The 20,001-nt window shown below is 49.3% G+C and overlaps 1 protein-coding gene across 1 annotated transcript in view; it reads left to right on the forward strand.

The window, feature by feature from the left end:
- Window positions 1-3,465: 3,465 nt before the first annotated feature.
- TG (thyroglobulin) overlaps window positions 3,466-20,001 on the forward strand; it is a gene marked incomplete at its 5' end in the record, with an annotated part of 211,984 nt that continues 195,448 nt past the window's right edge. Inside the window, 10 exons of the mRNA XM_081266640.1 lie at window positions 3,466-3,532; window positions 4,498-4,606; window positions 5,676-5,773; window positions 6,862-7,065; window positions 7,411-7,570; window positions 13,158-13,264; window positions 13,736-13,879; window positions 14,072-14,257; window positions 17,603-18,700; window positions 19,079-19,666. Coding sequence (XP_081122766.1) covers window positions 3,466-3,532; window positions 4,498-4,606; window positions 5,676-5,773; window positions 6,862-7,065; window positions 7,411-7,570; window positions 13,158-13,264; window positions 13,736-13,879; window positions 14,072-14,257; window positions 17,603-18,700; window positions 19,079-19,666 — 2,761 coding nt within the window. The remainder of the gene's footprint in view (window positions 3,533-4,497; window positions 4,607-5,675; window positions 5,774-6,861; window positions 7,066-7,410; window positions 7,571-13,157; window positions 13,265-13,735; window positions 13,880-14,071; window positions 14,258-17,602; window positions 18,701-19,078; window positions 19,667-20,001) is intronic.

Consider the following 20,001-nt stretch of genomic DNA (forward strand, 5'->3'; position numbering starts at 1 on the left):
TACCATGTCATCCTTCTGGTTCTGAGGTTGCTGGCCGGTGTACTCCCTCCTCTCTACCTTTTGGTATCTTCTTGTATCTGTTTATAGATAATGCCCATGGTTTCAGCTATACTTAGTAGGAAGTCATAAAGAAAACTATTTCTGCTCCATCTTTGTGGATGAAGAAATTAAATGCCAGGAATTTTTATTACTGTCACCCAACAGAAAGAGAAACATGGTTTTGAGTCACAGGGTATATGGGAGTGGGGGAAGCTATCCATAACAGGAGCATGGAATCCAGCAATATGGCAGCAACTCAGAATAAGGAAGAAAGGACTCCTAAGTGATTCCCTGTCAGGGGTTACAGCTGATGGGTGAATTCAGAAGAGTGGTGTCTGGAGTTTCATTTGGAACCATCTCTTCCTCCATTTTCCAAAAGTTCTATTTCCTAGCAAATCTTCATTAAGTCCTTATTATACATAAAGTCATCATACTAGGGAATGAAGGAGATAAATGTTAGGCCACTGTCCTTGGGGCCAAGGAGAATAGGAGCTTGCCCTTTGGTGATGGTGGAGGCAGAACCTGTCATCCATGCAGAGTTGCTGTGAGAGTCTATGCATTTGGGAGCTCTATAGAGTGGGGAGGGCAGCCATGATGGGTTGCTGAGTCACTGTGAGAGGACCCTTTCTCATTGAGGAGGCAATTGGCTTGGTCCTCTAAGCTCCATGCTCTGCTGCTTGGGTGAAGAGAAGCACTCTCCTTGCAGGCATAGCGGGGTCTTGGTGTGGATTCTGAAGGAAGCCCATGGGCTCTGGCCCATGTAGTGTTTGTGCTCCTGTCTTCCAGAGGGCTGTGATTTGGAATCAGCTCACAGGCTGTTGTCTCTCACCTCCATGATCCTCTTCATCCTCAGTTGCTTCAGAGTTACTGAGCCCAGAGTCTCTAAAGCACAAAAGCCAGTGGAGCAGAGACAAGGGCCTGGCCATATTGATTCCACTCTGTTCCTTCCCAGTGCCAGGCCAGCAAGAGTGACTCAGCACAGAGCCAACCTTGGCAGACTTGGTGCATATCTTATTGGGTTGATGGAAAGCATGGTGAGCATTTCACACCTTGAACCATGTTAACTTTTTCTAAGACTCATCTGCCGTAGGATCCTTGAAGAGGAGAGATGACAAGGGACCACATGATACCACACCATTTCTGTTCCTCTAGTGAGAAGGATGCTGCTATCTGTCCATAGCATGGGCTGACCTGGGCCAGTACAAAAGGGACAGCAGGGGACTAGGGGAGTTCTTCCTCTCATTCTCTTTTCTAGCAAATGCCAGTACATCTCCCCAAACCATCGTGGCCTGAAATCTTAAGTCTTTGTGTGGGTTGATGTCCTTCGTTCTCCCAAGGACAAATTAATGTCTCAGCCCTTGACTCTCCCAAGCCTCCTTCTGAGTCTCCATCCCACAGGAGGGTCATTCTTTCTAGGACTGTCCTGCAGCTTGCTAAGAAGCTGCGAATGTCAGGGCAGGAGCTGCTCTGGTCTAGTCCAGAGCTGTGGGGACCTGAAGAAGGCTGGAGAAGTGGGGAAACAGGGAGTGAGGGCAGGATGGAGAGACAATGAGCCCTTGCCTGTAGGCACTTGGAGGTTGCCGAGAAGTGAGCGGAGGGAGGGCTCTGCTTGGTGAGCTCACACGCCAAACGGCAGTGTGGGGGCGTTATGCAGGTGGTTGGGATGTGTTGAACTGGGAATGAATGTGGAGCAGCCACACAGAGTGGACCTGAGCTCGATGATAAGTCCAGCTGGAGACAGAGATACAAAGCAGTGCGACAGCCCTGGGCACGTGGGGTCCCCAGGAAGGGTGGACTTAGCAGGGTTTCCCACCTGGTTTAATCCCACACCTGATGCTCGAGTTGATTTTATTTTCTGTGGTTTGTATCATGAATATAATAGTGATGTCAGTAACTATTTGGAGGCTGAGCCATGTCCCCAAAATTCATATGTTGAAGTCCCAACCCCAGGACCTCAGAATGTGACTGTCTTTAGAGATAGGGTCCTCAAAGAAGTGACTAAGTTAAAAGAGTTTGGAGTGGCCCTTCCAATCTGACTGGTGTTCCCATGAGAAGAGGCACTCAGGACACAGATATGCAGAGAGAAGAGAACCCACAAGGACAGAGGGACAAGCCAAGAAGTGATGCTCAGGAGGAGCTAGCCCTGCCATCACCTTCAACTTGGACTTCGGCCTTCAGAAGTTTGAGAAAACCAACATTTGTGGTGGCAGCCGCCGGGTCTGGGATGCTCTGTGTTTCTGTGTTTGCAGCTCGAGCACTGATACGTTGGCCGATATTGGACACAGGACAATCTCATATTAAGAACTTTACATATTAACTGTTCAGCAACACAGGGTCCTGACTCAGAGTGCAGGCTACAGCATGACAGCTATGTGGCACCCCAGCCTCTCCCAGGGGAGGGTCACTCCACCTCTAGCCGGCCTTCCACTCTTCCTGCTTCCTGGGCCAATTCTCCCTCAGATTCTCTCATGACCCTTCCTCTCTTCTCATGGGCCATGTCCTCGGTGAACTTTCTGGGTCATTCAGTGACTTTTGCCCCAGACTGTCACTGCCCCCTTACCTGCTGGGCTGTTCTGCACACTTATCATTACCTGGCACAATGCCCTTTGCAAAAAAGAGAAAGTGCCAATGAGGGTAAGTGCTAGCGCTGAGTGTCAGGCACTCGCCAGCATGTCGTTTATTCTCTTTCAGGTGCCCAAACAAGTGTGGACACATGGTTACTTTGCTTTCCACTTTGCTGTCTAGAGAAAGAGGACCCATGAGTGTTTCCCGGGTCACACAGATCAGGAGCGAGGGGTGGGAGCTGGAAGCCTGTCAGAGCCGCACTGACAGACACGTGCTGTGAAAAAAGGCCAGGTCCTGCTCCCTGGAGGCCAAGAGGAGGAATGGGAATGTGTGGACACGGCTTCCCTCATTCACATTCTTACACCCTATATTAAGGCGAGCAGGATTTTGCCTGTTTTGTTCTCTGCCATAATGTCCTTGCTAGAATAGTACCTGCAAATCTTGGGCTCGAAAAAGAAAATACTGGAGAGAGGAAGGAGGGTAACAGAAGGGACGGGCAGGTCAGCAGGTGGGAAGGAGAGAGGGAGGGGCAGGCTCTCCTCCATGGTGGCATGGTTCTGTCACCACGAAGCTACACAACATTGAGCTATGTGTAAAGGCTGGTGAAGCCACCCCACCCTGTGCCTGCATTGTTGCCTAGACAAGGTTCTCATGCCTCACTGGCCTCTTGAGGGTCTTCCGTGGGTGTGGACGCAGGTGAGAGGGGCTCCTTGTGACCAGCAGAGAAAACAGAGTGAGCTGCTGCCCCCCTGAGAGCCCTTGAGTGCAAGGACCGTGCCAGCCACGGCTCTATAAAGTGCCCCGGTCAGAGGATGAGGGTGGACAGTGCTCTTCCTCTTCATCCCAGGAAGGGCCAGGAAAATGGCCCTGGTCCTGTGGGTCCTTGGCCTGGTAGGCTCCTCCTGCTCTGTGTCAGCCAACATCTTTGGTGAGTTCTCCAACCGAGTCCATGGAGCAGGGGAGGGGAGGGAGCTTTCCGGCCCCGAGTTGGTTGGCTCCACTCCGCCCAGGGCATTTAAACATGTGCCATCTGATTTAATCCCCACACAGAGGCCGGCTGTGTGCAGATGGAGACACCGAAGTTCAGAGAGGTGACCTGAATGGCCCAAAGTCACAGAGATGTGACTGGTAGAGAGGAGATGGGAAACTAGATCTTCCCAGTTCAATTCTAGCTCTCCTCAGCCCACTCTTATGCCAGATTTTTGACACTGGCATTAGATTTTTTATCTCATTAGCTACCCCACAGTCTATGTCATGCATTTGAGTATTTGAGAAGTCACTATCAGGCAGTAGAAAAAATAATCTCCCCGAGGAGTGGACTGGACCCCGGTTACATCGCTGGGTCAGCCACATGGTGTTTGACTTTGAACTGGTGCCAGCCCTCGGTGCCTTCGTTATGAGTACTCAGTAGCACTTCCAGTGATTTGGCTGTGATTCCTGAGTAAGATCCCCCTGTTACAGGGGCTGTCAATGAGGAACAGGCTTGTGGAATCTGTTAGTTCCTCTGCACTCCCCTGTGTGTGGACAGGCTGCCTCTGCAGGGAGTGGCTTGACAAGTTCAGGAACAGCTTCCTGACCCACCAGTGAGAGTGGGGTCCTGGGTTGGGTTTATTCTGGAACTTTTCCTTCCCAGCAGTTAACCTTGGGGCAGGTTACTTTCGATGCCGAGTCTTGGTGCCACATGGTGAATAGAATGTTATGGGTCACTTCCAGGGGAGTGTGGAGGACCCATGAGCTGATGTTACCCTGGGAAGAGTAGGAGCGCTGCCAGTATGCAGCAAGGCTGTTATGATTCATGACAGTGCTGCTAAAAGCATCTGCGCTTCAGGACCCGTCTCTGCTGCTGGAGCCCCACCTGTACCCTCCTTTCATGAAGTACTTCCCTTTGCTTAGAATACCAGGTGGATGCCCAGCCGCTCCGACCCTGTGAGCTGCAGAGGGAAGCGGCCTTTCTGAAGCGGGCGGACCACGTTCCCCAGTGCTCAGAAGATGGTGGTTTCCAGTAAGTCTGACTTCATGAGCTCCCACAGAGCGTCTTGCACTAACGCACTCTCTCAGCTGTGCCCTCCAACTCCTCAGTGTGGATGAGACGTGGCCCCATCATTTGGAGGGGGCCTCTTCTCTCTTCTCCAGGACATCTGACCTGGAGAGCCCCAATCCAACCCTCGCCACTGATCCCTTCTCTCCTTGCCAATATTTTTACTCTGATTGCTTTACTGATAAGTGTGTGTGGCCTTTTAATAAAGAGAAGGAGGGAGCTCCTTGGTGAGAGGTGCCTCCCCTGCTCCCGGTGTCTGTCCTCACAAGAAATCTGGGTAGCAGGAAGCAGAGGCTAGCTGGCTTTCTGGGTCTAGGTTCGCCTCTGGCCCACCCTGCCTGGCTCTCAGGGCGGCTCTGGGCTGCAGTGTCCCAAGTGAACTCCTCTCTGGAAAGGGTCTTGGCCACTGTCCTAACACAGGCATGGGCCCTGGGAGAGTCAATGTGTAGTGCAGGGGGGAGCTAGATACCTCTTCTTGCAGATTCCTCTGAATGAGCATGCCACCCGTGTCCCCTCCACTCTTGCAGTCACGCTGAGTTGAGGGGAACTCTGTCTACATAACTGTGTTCTGACACACTCATGTGAGAAACACCCCCACTGTGGTCTTGCACTCTCTTCACGTGCCCAGCCTCACTTTGTACACTCCCCAGAGCGTGCAGAGGTCTGCTAGTCCAGGGCTAGGACCCCTGGGGACTCTGGGAGGTGAGGAAGGAGGGAGAGGGTGCCTGGCTTCTGTCGGCCATATTTAGGTTCCCGGTTCTCGCCTTTCTTTTTCTGGCCACTTGTAGTTTCAGGTCTGTCCCGTCCTCGGGGCTTGGTAGGTGCTCTTCTCTTCTCCTGGACACCTTCTCTTCCACTGTTGCCACCGTATGAGTCTTGGCTTATCCATCACTTCCCTGGGAACAACCCCATGGCCTGGCCTGATCCCATCCTGCATCCCCACATAACCAACTGGCCCCTGGCCCCAGCAGGTGGGACCCAGCCTGTGGCTTTGGGAGCCTATCATAATGACACCTCCTATGTCTCTCCACAGGACTGTCCAGTGCCGAAATGATGGCCGCTCCTGTTGGTGTGTGGGTGCTGATGGCAGGGAAGTGCCAGGCAGCAGGCAGCAGGGGAGGCCAGAGGCTTGTGAGTGTGGACAGGGCACCCAGGGATCCAGGGCCTTGCCAGAACTCCTGGTGTGCGGAAATCAGCACCAGACTGGGGGCAGGGGGCAAAAGTCTGCCCCGGGGGTGCTGGCTGCCCTGGTTAGAATAAAAGCCCCTGCATCCACACAAGGCCCTATCTCCTGAGGAGCTCTGTGGAAATCAAATGAGACATTCAAATCACCTGTTCAAAAAGTAGCTGCAAAGGTCCTCCCAGGTGCCAGGAGCTGTGCCTGGTGTCGAGGGCGCAAGAGTGAGAGACAACAGGTGCCCTGAAGCCAGACAGTATAGGAAGCGTGTCTCATAGGGAGCATGGCTCTAGGCTGTGGGACTTGGGCAAACGCTGTCTAGTAAAAATGATTGCTATGGCAAATAGTCAAGGTTATTTGAACCCAATCACCTTAGAAAGTGAAGTGGGGCCTGAGAAAGCCCCATAGCCACGTGACACTAGAGCCCCAAGCCATTAACCCCTGCAGAGAGCTTTCTCAGGCTCCACTTCACTTTCTAATATCAGTGGGCTGGCTCCTCGCAGTCAGGTGGCATGACCTTGGCTGGGCTGCAAGCCTTCACTGAGCCCCAGCCCCTCACTGCAGCATGAATATCCACTCTGCCTTCTGGTGATGTGAGGATTGAACACAGCATTTAGTAGGGATTCAACAGGGGGATGGTGGTTGGCCTCAGTTGCTCTCCCTCAGGCACCTGGAGGAAGGCCTTTCCTCTGTAGATTTGGAATGCCAGGCACAGAGTGGTGGAGTAGCTTCCCAAGGTCACAGAGCTAGCCATGATGAAATCCACATCCAGACAAGCTCTGTTAACAGCTGGCCTGAATCTCCCCTGCAGTGCCAAGGCCAGGGAGCCTGCACTTAATCCCTATGGTTTTAGTGAGGTCTGCCCTGCTCTGACTCAGATCACAGGATGCTAGAACCCTCTGAATGTGGGTCCTGAGGGTCCTGGGGTTTCTGTCTCCCTCTCAGCTGTGTCCCTTGGGGAGGGAGCAGCCATCTCCATGGCCTTGGACCTGGACAGATGAGTGCCCTGCAACACTGCTCTGAGGCTGCTCTTGTCCCCTAGGTCTGTCCTTCTGCCAGCTGCACAAGCAGCAAATCTTGCTAAGCGGCTACCTCAACAGCACGGCCACATCCTACCTCCCTCAGTGTCGAGACTCAGGGGACTACTCGCCTGTGCAGTGTGACCTGCAGCAGGCGCAGTGCTGGTGCGTGGACGCAGAGGGCATGGAGGTGTACGGCACCCGGCAACTGGGGAGGCCAACGCGATGTAAGTCTCAGGGGGCATCAGCACCCCCAGGGGTGGGGGCAGTTTTCCTCACTGTAAACCAAGCCCTTCAGGTCTGACAAAATGGGCAGAGAACCAGGTCCTAAGTAAAGGAAAGCGTGACGAAGGCAGATTTTATTCCAATACTTCACATGGTAGACGACCCATGCTCTCTGAGGCAGAAGTGGGATTCCAGTGAGTGCATGTGAGTCTCCTGGTGCGGGTCTTAGTCACTGTCGGGGTCCTACCTGTCACACAGGCAGGATCAGCACATGCATCTCAACTGCAGAAACACATGCACCTCCCCGTCCGCAGGAACTTGACATTTTTTTTCCTGAAAATGTTTAGGTCCAAGGAGCTGTGAGATAAGGAACCGTCGTCTTCTTCATGGGGTGGGAGACAAGTCACCACCCCAGTGTTCTGCAGATGGAGAGTTTATGCCCATCCAGTGCAAATTTGTCAACACCACGGACATGATGATTTTCGATTTGGTCCATAGCTACAACAGGTAAGGGCAGCCATCCCTTGGGGTCCACTCATCACCAGACCCTCGCTTGATGAAGCTCATACTCACATTGGGAGCTGGTGGGCCCATGTGTCACACACCCAGCCTGGTGAGGAGTGAAGAGCTGCCTACAGCTACAGCATTTTTAAGCAAGCTGGCAATTGCAATTAAAAAATATATGTATATATATACATATATATATAGTATAATTTATAATTGCAATTATAAAATATATATGTATATATATGTATATACATATATACAAGGGACTGCACAGGTGCCCTGTTAAGGTGATGAACAATTCACAGCTACTTCCACAAGAGGGCAGTGTAGTTCAATTCAAAATTGAGAATGGAGCATCTGTTGGTAAACATGCAAACAAAGTTTCATCCGGAAATGAGCTCCTTCCTTTCTGGTATGGAAGCATGTCTCAGAGAAAGTTCTGGTTTAGGAAGATCACGGGAAGGGTTGGCGGTTTGTTACTGCAAGCCCAGCAGGAACCAGGAATTCTCTGATCCTTACACAGACCTGGCCAGTCCCAGGCTCAGTGACTCTTTAGGGAGAGTGGAAGGAGCCCTGGAGGCCAGGTAAGAGTAGGCTTAACACCTGGGTTGCCAAATAAAACACAGGATGGCCAGTTACAGACGAATTTCAGATAGACAAAGGGTAATTTTTTAAGCCTGGCTGGGGGGCGGGGGCATAGCATAATTCCCATCCAATTTGGAGTTTGAAAAGAATGCCCAGGCTGGGGGAAGAGCAGAGTGGGTGCTGGGAGACGACTCTGACTTGAGAGGCCACTGCAGTTAGTCAGGCATGTGGCGGGAGCCCACTGTCTGCAGCAGGTGATGGAGTGGGTGATGGGAGACGAGCAGGACTGCAGAATCTGAAAACTGTGTTAAGAAACAGATAGGGAAGTGAGGGAGGGGGAGAGTCAGGGATTACTTCCTTGTCTGTTTTCAATGAGAATACGTTTGAAAAGGAATACAATTTGACTTTGGAATATTGAATATCTGAAGGAATTTCCTCGAGAAATTTAAATGGAGATGTGGCGTCAGGCATATCAGTAACTAAGGTTACTCAAACCTCTTAGCAACATGCCTCTCCTCAAATGCCATCCTAACTGTCCAGTGGGAGAGGGCAGGTACATCTTAATATGTGCCAAAGTTGGAATATGGAAAAGACCATATGGAGATATCTTGTCAGATGATTCCTCTGATACCTTCACAGGAGATCTCTGTGATGCTTGGTCATACCTCAGGCACTGTGCATGGCCATGGACCCTCTCTTAAGGAGCACCCACTGGAGTGCAGGACAGAATCAAACGTGTTGCTAATTTAATTGGTGGTTAGGTTTCTGGAGGAAGCACCAGAGATAGGAGGCAGAGAATCTGAATATGGGTTGTTGCTGCCTGAGCCCAGAGGCACGAATCCTGCTTTGCCAATGGCTTGACTGGATGTCTTGGGGGTACTAGCATTGCAGATTCCACTGAGCTTCATTAAGTCTGGGCTGGACACAATTTGAGCATAAACTCAGCAATGCCATCACCTGCTTCTCTAGAATTTTCTTTTTGAGGATTCTTCTATGATCACCCTGAGATGATCCACAAAATGCAAGCAACCTTTTCCACTAGATGCAATGTGTATTACTCTGCATTGATTTTATCTTTTTTCCTTCTTCCATGTGCCCAGAGCAGGATAAAAGCAGAAACTAGAGGAAATTGTGAGGAGGGCAGAGTAAAGGTAGAAGATAAGAATAGGTCAAGGTGCTGGTTAGGTGGCACATGCCTGTAAGCTCAGCACCTCAGGAGGCTGAGGCAGGAGGAGAGTAAGTTCAAGGCCAGCTTCAGCATCTTAGTGAGGCCCTGAGCAACTTAGCAAGACCCTGTCTCAAAATAAAAAATAAAAAGGGCTGGGAATGTGACTCAGTGGTAAAGCCCCTCTGGGTTCTATTTTCAGTATCCCTCCCCACAAAAAGAATAAGTCAGGGCAAAGATTGGTAATTGATTTGCTCATATCAATCATTCTGTAAAGTGATAACAAGTGTGAGAGGTTTCATATTTGTCTCTGAACACCCTATTTCCAGAGAAAAGATGAAACTGTTATTCAGTTTCCACCAGATGAAAAGAAGCCCGTTTCACAGGAGAACACAATGTCTTTCTCCTATTGAGGAGGACACATTGGTCCTTGGGTCCTCACAAAGGTCCTCACAACATGCCATATGACACATGGGGCTATATGACCTGACAATATCCTGGTACCAATGAACAGTGAAATCTCTGGTTTCCTAAGGCCAGTGCCCATGAGAAGCAGCAGAGACCGTATTGCCATGCACTGTATTTCAGTGACATTGCTGCTGGTCCTCAGCCTTCTCCACTGTACTTGCATCTCTGTCTGACTGCCAACATCTGTGTTTTCTCCTCTGCCCACACTGGTCTGTCTTCTACCAGAAGTTGGAGGCATTTTAATAATCTTTCTGGACACATTCTCGTTCTTCCTTCTCTCCTAGTTGAGTCGCCCTTCTGGACTGTAGAATCCCACTCAAACCCACCACCACTAAGCAGTATTCTTTGGCCAAGCCTAGCTGACCTCAGTATATGGATGGAGCCAGGACTGTCTTCTTTATCAGATCTTTCAGTTCTGTTTCAGAAGTCTGCGTTTCCTTGATTGAAGTGGGATATAAAATCTAATGAGAGGTTGAAAGCATAGCAGAAAACATCCTGCCCTGGTGACAGCAAGTCACCAATGACAATAGCAGAAGCAATGACAAAAACAACCTTGATAGGGCAAATTATTATGCTGGAGGTGGAGTCCAAAATCCATAGATAGTAGCATCATTTAAAAAATTATCCACAAAAATTAGGTTGTAGTAGATTGGATTGTAGGAACACAAGAACTTGGAATGATCTGGAGCTTAGACTCACCGCTGGTTGCAGGTTAGGCCTCCAACAACCATGTTGCATTTAGGCATAGTCTCACCATCTGGCCACCCTCTGTGTTGAAAGAGCACTGGAGGTGACCTCAAGATACCTGGCCCAGTTTGGTGAGCTTGGCTTGAGTACCTCACCACTCTGAATTCATGATTTCTCATTTGTGAAATGGAGATGTTATGAAAGGACTCTTGTGAGAATTAAATGAGATAAAAATGGTGAGGGCTTGGCTTCAGTATCTGATTGTTCAATATTTGTCATTTTTAAAGAGCAATAAAGAGCAATCATCACGTGTGGGTAGACCAGGGCAGGAATTCTCGTATGTTCTGCTTCAGGTCCGTAGCTCTTCTCACTAGGTACAGAATTGGGAAGAAGGGATTAAAGATGACAGCACAGAACTTCTGTCTCAAGGGTGAGAAAAGACAGCCCTAGTGACTCAGGCGATCTAACCCTAGAGCAATCTTCCCGGGAGGATAGGATGGGCCTTCCTCCAGTGAAGCCAGGGCACCCTCCAGGATGCAGGCAGAGGAGATACCAGAACTCGAGGTCCACACCATGAGCACAATAGGTGCAGGCAGTTTATAGGAGCATGCCTGCTAGGAATGAGGGGTTTTGACCATAACATGGTTGAGTGAAATGACGAAGACCCTGGAGGTCATGCCTTTCCTGGGCAAAGAGGCCAAAGCAGGCCTCTGGGTCGCATCAGGAGAGCAGAACCTGAGAATGATGTGAAGTCCCTGCACTTCATGCTGGAATAAAGCCTCCAGGTAACTGGTCAATATACGTATGCAACACATGTATCTTCAACATCTATTAGATGCCAGGTGACACGAGGTGTTGGGAATGCAGAGGAGACTGTCAGAACACACCCATGTACCTTGCCCGTTAAGGGGGTGGAGCCAGGTACAGCCAAGCACACATAAGTGACACCACTGATAGAGGCAGCTATCATGCGGTGGCTAAGAGCAGGGTGAGCACACCAGTTTCCACCTCTAGACCAAGACGGCAACACACACCTCACTGTCTTTGTCTCTAGAGTGGTCTAAAAATCATACCTCCTTCCTTTTAAAAGCATTAGATGGGTTAAATGAGTCAATATATATTAGATATTTCACAGATTGTGTTTTGCAAACTAGTGATCAATAAATAGAAACAATTCTTATACCATTATTAGTACTTTTAGAACTGAATTTCTTCAGTTTCCAAAAAACAAACATTTTTCTTATGTGCATTCTATCAGTGGCAACTGGGTAAAGTAATTTTTGAAACACTCTTATGGTAACATTCTTTTTTTTATATATAATCCACAGACACACAATAACAAACCAACAGCATGAAAAAAATCCATAATCTTGCAGTGTTTACAAAGCTTTTGTTTTTCACATTTATTTCCATTCAAATTAGTTAATCCTCATTACACCCACATGTCCAGAATCTGGGCAGCTGCACACATCATGCAATGTCTTGCAGTACTGGTTTCCATAGTGGTTGCTGCGGTGGGTGCACGCCATCTTATACGCACTGCAGCCTTTCTACATACGCTGTCATGTCCACTTTTAGCTAGAGTTCTATGTAGCTTCCTCAACTCTGGTATTTGGTTCCATTTAGGAGATTGACTATGCTTTTTTAATTTTTTTCCCCATCACTGACCATCTGTTAGTGCTAAGAGCTCTTACTGTGTGAATTTACTGTGTGGGGTCCAATCTCCAACACAGGGAGAAACCATGATGAGGACCAGGTGCTAGTTATGTAGGGATTGGAAAAAAAAGTATCGATATTGTGTAAAGATGAAAAATTCCTCTCTGGTCACTAAAGCATTGCCTCTGGGAAGAAATCCTCAATCTGGATTTCTATACTTTAGATTCCTATTAGTTCTAGAATGGGGACCCAGCTGAAGAGCTTCTTGTAGCAATTGACAGGGTACACATGACTAACGCTGACTTTTCCTCAACTTAAGGAAAGAGGTGGTGCCCTTGCTTGTGACATCACGTTGATTTTGTGTTTATTTTTCAATATTTATTTTTTAGTTGTTGATGGACACACCATATATTTATTTTATATTTATGCAGTGCTGAAGATTGAACCCAGTGCCTCACATGTGCTAGACATGCACTCTACCACTGAGCCACAACCCCAGCCCGATTTTGTGTGTGTGTGTGTTTTAATATGAAATGAAAATTTTCTTCTTAAAGAAGAAATTCCTATGAGAGAATTTTTTTCAAACTCTTGAAAAGTCGTAAAGATCCTTGAAATCATTTGATCTCACAAAATTAGATCATCTACAGTATACTACATTTGCAAAGCAAACTTGGTTTTTTGTCTCTAGAGTTACATGCTAGCAGAGGAGCCAGTTAAATGTCCACTCCCTGGTTTCCACCTGGCCCTGAGAGCTGTGTTCATGGACATAAAAAAAAAAAAAAAAAAAAAAAACTAATGGGTAGGAGACAGCTCAACCCGGTTTTCCTTTACCAGGTCCAGCTTTGCTCTCAAGGGTAGACAGATTGGGAAAGAAATGCACTCACTGAAGGTGCAGTGAGTGGCTTGCACACTACGGTACACATTCCTTCTCTGAGGGAGAGCAGGTGGCCACATCTCTTTGGATGGGGACAGCTGGAGCTGCTTCCCTCCTATGAAGTGGTGACCATGAATCCCATTCTCCCTCAGGTTTCCAGAGGCATTTGTGACCTTCAGTTCCTTCCGGAGCAGGTTCCCTGAGGTGTCTGGGTACTGTTACTGTGCTGACAGCCAAGGGCGGGAACTGGCGGAGACAGGTGAGGGAGCCCCCTCAGGCCCCCTGAAGGGGAGTGGGGTTCCATGATGGAGAATCATCATCACAAGTAAAGCAGAAACCGTGATGCCTGCTTGTTCCCCTGCCAGGCTGCTGCGGGTGTGGCGGGGCAGTGGCCTTTGCAAACATTTCCCTGTAGTACACTGAATGCAGCTGCTGCTAGCTCCCAGAGCACCCCCATTTGTGCTAAAGGGGAGAATACAGCTCTGTGCTTGGTGAGCGGTCACAGGATGGACTTCCACTGCTCATTCTCTAGGCAGATGCTTTGTGCAGTGAGCAACCTGCCCAACTACACGGGCAGCCCCGATTTTGGGAATTATTAAAGTGTTGTTCAGAACCGATGCATGATGCTGTTGGTAAAGGCTCTGTCCCTCTGGATATCTGTTAGCCCAGAGAGGTCAGGGCTTTCTTTCTGAATGAGTTCCTCCCTAAAATACTGGCTGCCTTTGCTCAGGTTTGGAGTTGTTACTGGATGAAATTTACGACACCATTTTTGCTGGCCTGGACCTGCCTTCCACCTTTGCTGAAACCACCCTGTACCGGATATTGCAGAGACGGTTCCTCGCAGTTCAGCTAGTCACCTCTGGCAGATTCCGATGTAAGTACAGAACGGGGACAGTGTGTTTCTGCTAGAGGGAACAGCCTGGGTTTAGGATCAATGCAGTCTGCGTGGCTGCACCTCCACTTGAGTAAAGGCAGGGATGTAAGAATTCACAGTACCAGACAGCAGTGCCTGCTGTGGGCGCACGGGCCTTGTTCCTCTCTCTTTTACCACACCCATCTCTTCTAGGCCCCACCAAATGTGAAGTGGAGCGGTTTGCAGCAACCAGCTTTGGCCACCCCCATGTTCCAAGCTGCCGCCGCAATGGAGACTACCGAGCAGTGCAGTGCCAGACGGAAGGGCCGTGCTGGTGTGTGGATGCCCGGGGGAAGGAGATCCCTGGGACTCGGCAGCAAGGGGAGCTGCCATCTTGCGGTGGGTCTCCTCTCCAGGGGTGGGGGCCTGTCCTCCTCAGACCTTCTCAGGGTCCATCCACTGTTTCTGGGGACTGTCCTCTCTCCAGCCCATTGATTAACTGCCTCCCGAGTGCCCTGCTGGCCCTTTGAGCTCCATGTGCGTGAAATGGGGTTTGTTGCCATAAACTTCCAACAGGGTCTCATCTTGTGTCCGACCTCGAGAGCTCAGGGGATATCCAGGGCTCAGCGGTGCCATGGGGGAAGGGTGTCTGGGAGCTGAGGGAGCATAAAGGGGGATGTCTGCCAGGGCTGTGCCCTGGGTGTGAGGAGGTGGCGCCTGGGAAGGGATCTGGACGGGGTGCCCCTGGATCCTGAAGGAGGAAAGGGAGGACAGGGTCTCCACAGAGAGAGCAAGAGAAGGAATGACAGGCATGGAGCGCAGGATGGCTCTGCTGAGGGGCACTGCGTCTGAAAGAAGGGTATGGAGGATACCTGGAGTCTGCCCAGGACCTGCTGGGCCCTCTAAGACTTGGGAAAGCCCAGGCACAAGACAAGGGGTTCTTACATAACAGGGCTCCGGCCTTCATGCTGGAGGGCCTTCATGCTGGAGGTCAGGGGAGACCGAGGCTGCAAGCTGGAGAGGCCTGATGGGCTTAGTGTGTAAGCCGATCCCCCAAAAGGTCAGAGCAGAGCTGAAGGGCACACTGGACTGGAGGCCAGGGCCAACCGGAAGTTCACTGTGGTGTCCTGGAGAGAGAGGTGAGGACTTCAACCCTGAGCTTATGACAAGAAGTCGTCACAACCTGGGCAGCTTAGAACGACCACAGTTCTGGTGACTGCAAGTCCAAAATCATGGGGTCAGTAGGGCCGCACTCTCTCTAGGGGCTCTACAGGGGGGTCTCCCTGGCCTTCCCAAGCTCATAGTGGTCACCAGAAACCCTTGGCATTCCTTGGCTGGGGTGGCATACTTCCTGTCTTTGCCTGCATTGTCACGTGCTGTCTTCCCTCTGTGTTGGTGTGTTGTCTCTTTTCTTCAAACAAGAACATCCGTCACGTTGCATTAAGGGACTCCCCCCTCCCCCCAGTGCAATATGACTTGATCTTACTTAACCAATTATATCTACGATGACACTTTGCCAAATAGGAGTGGATTTTATAACTCTGGAAAGAATTTTGAGGGACACGATTCAATTCAGTATAGAGACCAAATATGAAAGTAGAAGGAATTATTATGGTTTGAGTATAAAATGTCCTCCAAAAGTTTACACGTTGAAGATTTGGTTCCCAGTGCAGCAATGTTCAGAGATGGGGCATCTGGGAAGTGATGGGTCATGAGGGCTCTGACCTCGTCGTTGGATTAATTCACTGATGGATTAATAACTGAATAGACTAATGAGAACTATAGGAGGTGGGGCCTAGTTGGGGGGAGTGTGTCCTTGAGGGCATGCCCTTGGGGACTATATCTTATCCTTAGCCCCCAGTCTGTCTTTCTGCTTCCATGCTGTTGTGAAGTGAACAACTTTGCTCAGCCATGTCCCCCTGCCGTAAGGCTCTGTCTTATCATAGGCCCAGGATAATGCAACCACCTGACCATATACTGAAACATGAGTCAAAATAAATCTTTCCTCTTTTTTTTCTTTTAAAATTTTTTAGTTGTAGTTGGACACGATAACTTTGTTTTATTTATTTGTTTTTATGTGGAGCTGAGGATGGAACCCAGGGTCCCTTACGCACTAGGCGAACGCTCTACCACTGAGCCCCGGCCCCACCCCAGGACTTTTGTCACAGTAACAGAAAGCTGACCAACACAGGAGGGAAGGCTATGAACTTGAGAACTCTCACTCACTCGGCATTCCAGCAAGAGTATGTTTGTTTCCTCTTCCCAGTGAGATCTTGCTGATGGGGTCAGGGAGGAGCTCTCACGGCTTTCAGGAAGACTAGGGCTTCAGGAAGACTTGAAACGGGGAAGGAGGAATGCACGTCTTTGTGTAACTTCAACATGGACATGTTAATGTTCACTCAGTAGTTCCTGTTAAATCCTTCAATCTCTCCACCTTAACACTTTAAGTATTCTGCATGGTGTTTAGTTGTATTCTATTTGCGGAGTGTCAGGATGTCAAGAAAGAGGATTTTGAGGTTCTGATTTGGAAGTATTTAAAATCACCTCTCAGTTCTGTTGAAACCTGGAGAATGTTATGCCTTCCACTTTCGAGTGGAGGTGAAGAATTGGCTTTTCAATGAAAGACAATAACTCTATCTGAACAGACGGGTCACAGTGGGGCACACGTTTTTACCTTTTCTCTTGGGTGTGTCAGTGCTCTTGCTGTGGAAACAAATGCCACATGGATTTCGTTGCCTTGGCAACACCCCTAACAAATGCACAGCAGGGTTAAGCTCCAGTTGTAAGTGCTGAGGCAGAGCAGTGGACTTTACCTCCCCATGTCTCCCTGCAGGAGCCCGAAGGAAGCCCAGGCCTTGTCGAGGGGTGTGCTGATGCTCTTAGGCTGCCGGTCTTTCCCAACTTCAACACATATTCCAGTTTTTTCTCTGCTGCTTGGATACACAGGGAAATTGTCTGACTCTCTTTTCTGACATCTGTGTGAATTGAGAGGAAAAAAATATTTTAAAAAGTTGAGGGTGCGGTAGGTTGTTTAAAAAAGCCCCCCAAGATTTATGATTTCATTGGCTTATTGAACTTGCTGAGATTGCCACTTAGCATTTGAATTTTGCATTTCTTTACTCATGGTGATTTCTATCAACCCAGGCTGTTTGGATAGAATGGCCTGGCCATGCATGAGGTGACTGAGTTAAATATCTGCTTATTAGTAATCTCAAGGAAAGACCAAGAAGCCCAGAGGATATGTCAAGTGTGTCTGTTGGGTGGGTATTATAGTATAGAATGGTAAAATTACATTTCCTATAATTTTAATATTACATATTACAATATAGGGAAATATCCCCATTTAAGAATATGTGCTAAGACCCTATTCTAAATAAGGTCACATTCTCAGGATCTGGGTAGATATGAATACTTTTGGGGGGAGGGGAACCATTCAACCCCGTACTGTTAGCAATGTGGTCAGAGTCTCTGGAACAGCCCCACATCTCTGAGACTTGCTTTAGAAAAGAATGGGCCCCTAGGGAAGGCCGGGAGAGTGATAGTGTAGCCTGGAAGTCACGCCCCCAAATGGCCACACATAGATGTCTCAGAGTGGAAGAAAAAAGTCAAAGGACAAAGAGAAGAAAATGGTCCAAAATACAGGTGTTCTGGGTTGAATTCTTGGCATCTGATCGCCGGAAAAGCCTGAGGGCTCTCTCAGGGTGTGATGCTAAAACCACGTCTCTGCTTCTGTGTCTCCTGCAGCTGAAGACCAGTCTTGTGCCTCAGGAAGGCGGCAGGCCTTGACCAGGCTCTACTTTGGGACCTCAGGCTACTTCAGCCAGCAGGACTTGTTCTCTGCTCCCGGGAAAAGGCGGGTCTCTCAGAGAGGAACCAGTTCAGCCACATCCTGCCCCCCCATGATTAAGGAGCTGCTGGTTGACTCTGGGCTCCTCCGCCCAGTGGCACAGGGGCAGGATCCACAGTTCTCTCCATCCGAGGGTCTACTCAAAGAAGTCATGAGGGCCATTTTTCCCTCCCGGGATCTGGCTCGTCTTGCCCTTCAGTTTACCACCAACCCAAAGCGACTCCAGCAAAACCTTTTTGGAGGGAAATTTTTGGTAAATGTTGGCCAGTTTAACTTGTCTGGAGCCCTTGGCATGAGAGGCACATTTAACTTCAGTCAATTTTTCCAGCAACTTGGTCTCTCAGGCTTCCAGAATGGAGGGGGACCAATAGAACTAGCCAAGATGCCCTCCGTGGGATTGGATTCAAATTCTACCACAGGGACTCTCAGTACCTCAAAGGACACTGCTATGAATAAGCCACTTGTGGGCAGCTTTGGATTTGAAGTCAATTTGCAAGAAAACCAAAAGGCCTTAAAATTCCTTGCTTCTCTCCTGGAGCTTCCAGAATTCCTTGTCTTCCTGCAGCATGCCATTTCCGTACCAGAAGATGTGGCGGGGGATCTAGGTGACGTGATGGAAGTAGCTCTCAGCTCCCAGGTCTGTGAGCAGACCCCTGGCAGGCTTTTTGTCCCCTCGTGCACACCTGAAGGAAGCTATGCGGATGTCCAGTGCTTTGCTGGAGAGTGCTGGTGTGTGGATGCCCGGGGCAAAGAACTTCCTGGCTCCAGAGTCCGAGGTGGACGACCGAGGTGCCCCACAGAGTGTGAGAAGCAAAGGGCTCGCATGCAAAGCCTCATGGGCAGCCAGCCTGCTGGCTCCAGCTTGTTTGTCCCTTCTTGTACTAGTGAAGGTCACTTCCTGCCTGTCCAATGCTTCAATTCCGAGTGCTACTGTGTGGATGCTGAGGGTCAGGCTATTCCTGGGACTCGAAGTATAATTGGCGAGCCCAAGCAATGTAAGTCTGTGGAGTCCTTCTTTGGGTCCCCAAACCCAGTGCAGTGCAGAAATATGAATTTGCTTATGTGAAAGGGTAGATTGAATGAAGGGCAAAATTAGGGACTTAAATTAGCAATTATCCAGGAAAGAATGAATAATATTAAGCAGTCTAAGGAATGAAGTGTCTTCAAAGAACTGTCACATAAGTTTCTGTAGTGCTGTCACCAGCTGGTCTCTATGGGTCTTGGGTCGATCTTTGTCTAGGTGTTATTCACACAGGTTACTGTGGCTGCATAAAGTTTTAGATCAAGCTTGGACAATGAGGTGGTCTTATCTTGTTTTTTTCTGGCTTATTAAATTTGCTAACCTGAAGCACCTGTTCCTTGTTCCTCCCCAGGTCCCACCCCGTGTCAGTTGCAGGCCGAGAAAGCTTTCTTTGGGATGGTGAGGGTCCTGATGGCCAACTCCAGCATGCCACCCTCCGTCTCCAGCATCTACGTCCCACAGTGCAGGGTGGGGGGACAGTGGAACCCAGTGCAATGCGATGGGCCCCCTGAGCAGGCCTTTGAGTGGTACGAGCAATGGAGGGTTCAGAACATGGATGGCCAAGAGCTGACCCCAGCTGCACTGCTAATGAAGATCATGAGCTATAGAGAAGCAGCTTCCAGAAACTTCCGTCTCTTTGTTCAAAACCTGTATGAGGCTGGCCAACAGGGCATCTTTCCAGTGTTGGCTCAATATTCTTCCTTTCAAGATGTCCCCCTGGCATCATTGGAAAGGAATATGACTCTCCCCGGGGAGAATGTCCTCCTGGATCCCTACCTCTTTTGGCAGATCCTAAATGGCCAGCTTGGCCGATACCCAGGGCCCTATTCAGACTTCAGCACACCTCTGTCACACTTTGACCTTCGGAGCTGCTGGTGTGTGAATGAGGCTGGCCAGGAGCTGGAAGGAACTCGTGCAGAGCCAAGCAAGGTCCCAGCATGTGAGTTAACTCATATGAAGAACCAAACTTGTGGGTTTTCAAAAAGGCTGTCCAGAGGGAAGGCATTAAGTGCCAATGCTGGAATGGGGTTCAGAGATGTCCAGGAACTTTCCTAGTGTAGGGTGAGAGGATCGGGCTCCAGAGGAAAGCAAATTCCCACATCTGCACAGTCAGGTGTTGACTAGGGTAATACAGTCCATTTTTAATCATCATATAATTGATTATTTAAATCACATACCTTAGATTTTTTCTGTCGTCTTCTGTGTACAAAGCATTATCTTAGAGCCCATGAAGACTATGGCGGTGACCATGATGGCTCTTGGCCTCCCATGTTA

This window comes from Spermophilus citellus, assembly GCF_964194105.1.
Source record: "Spermophilus citellus genome assembly, chromosome: 14".
NCBI lineage: Eukaryota > Metazoa > Chordata > Mammalia > Rodentia > Sciuridae > Spermophilus > Spermophilus citellus.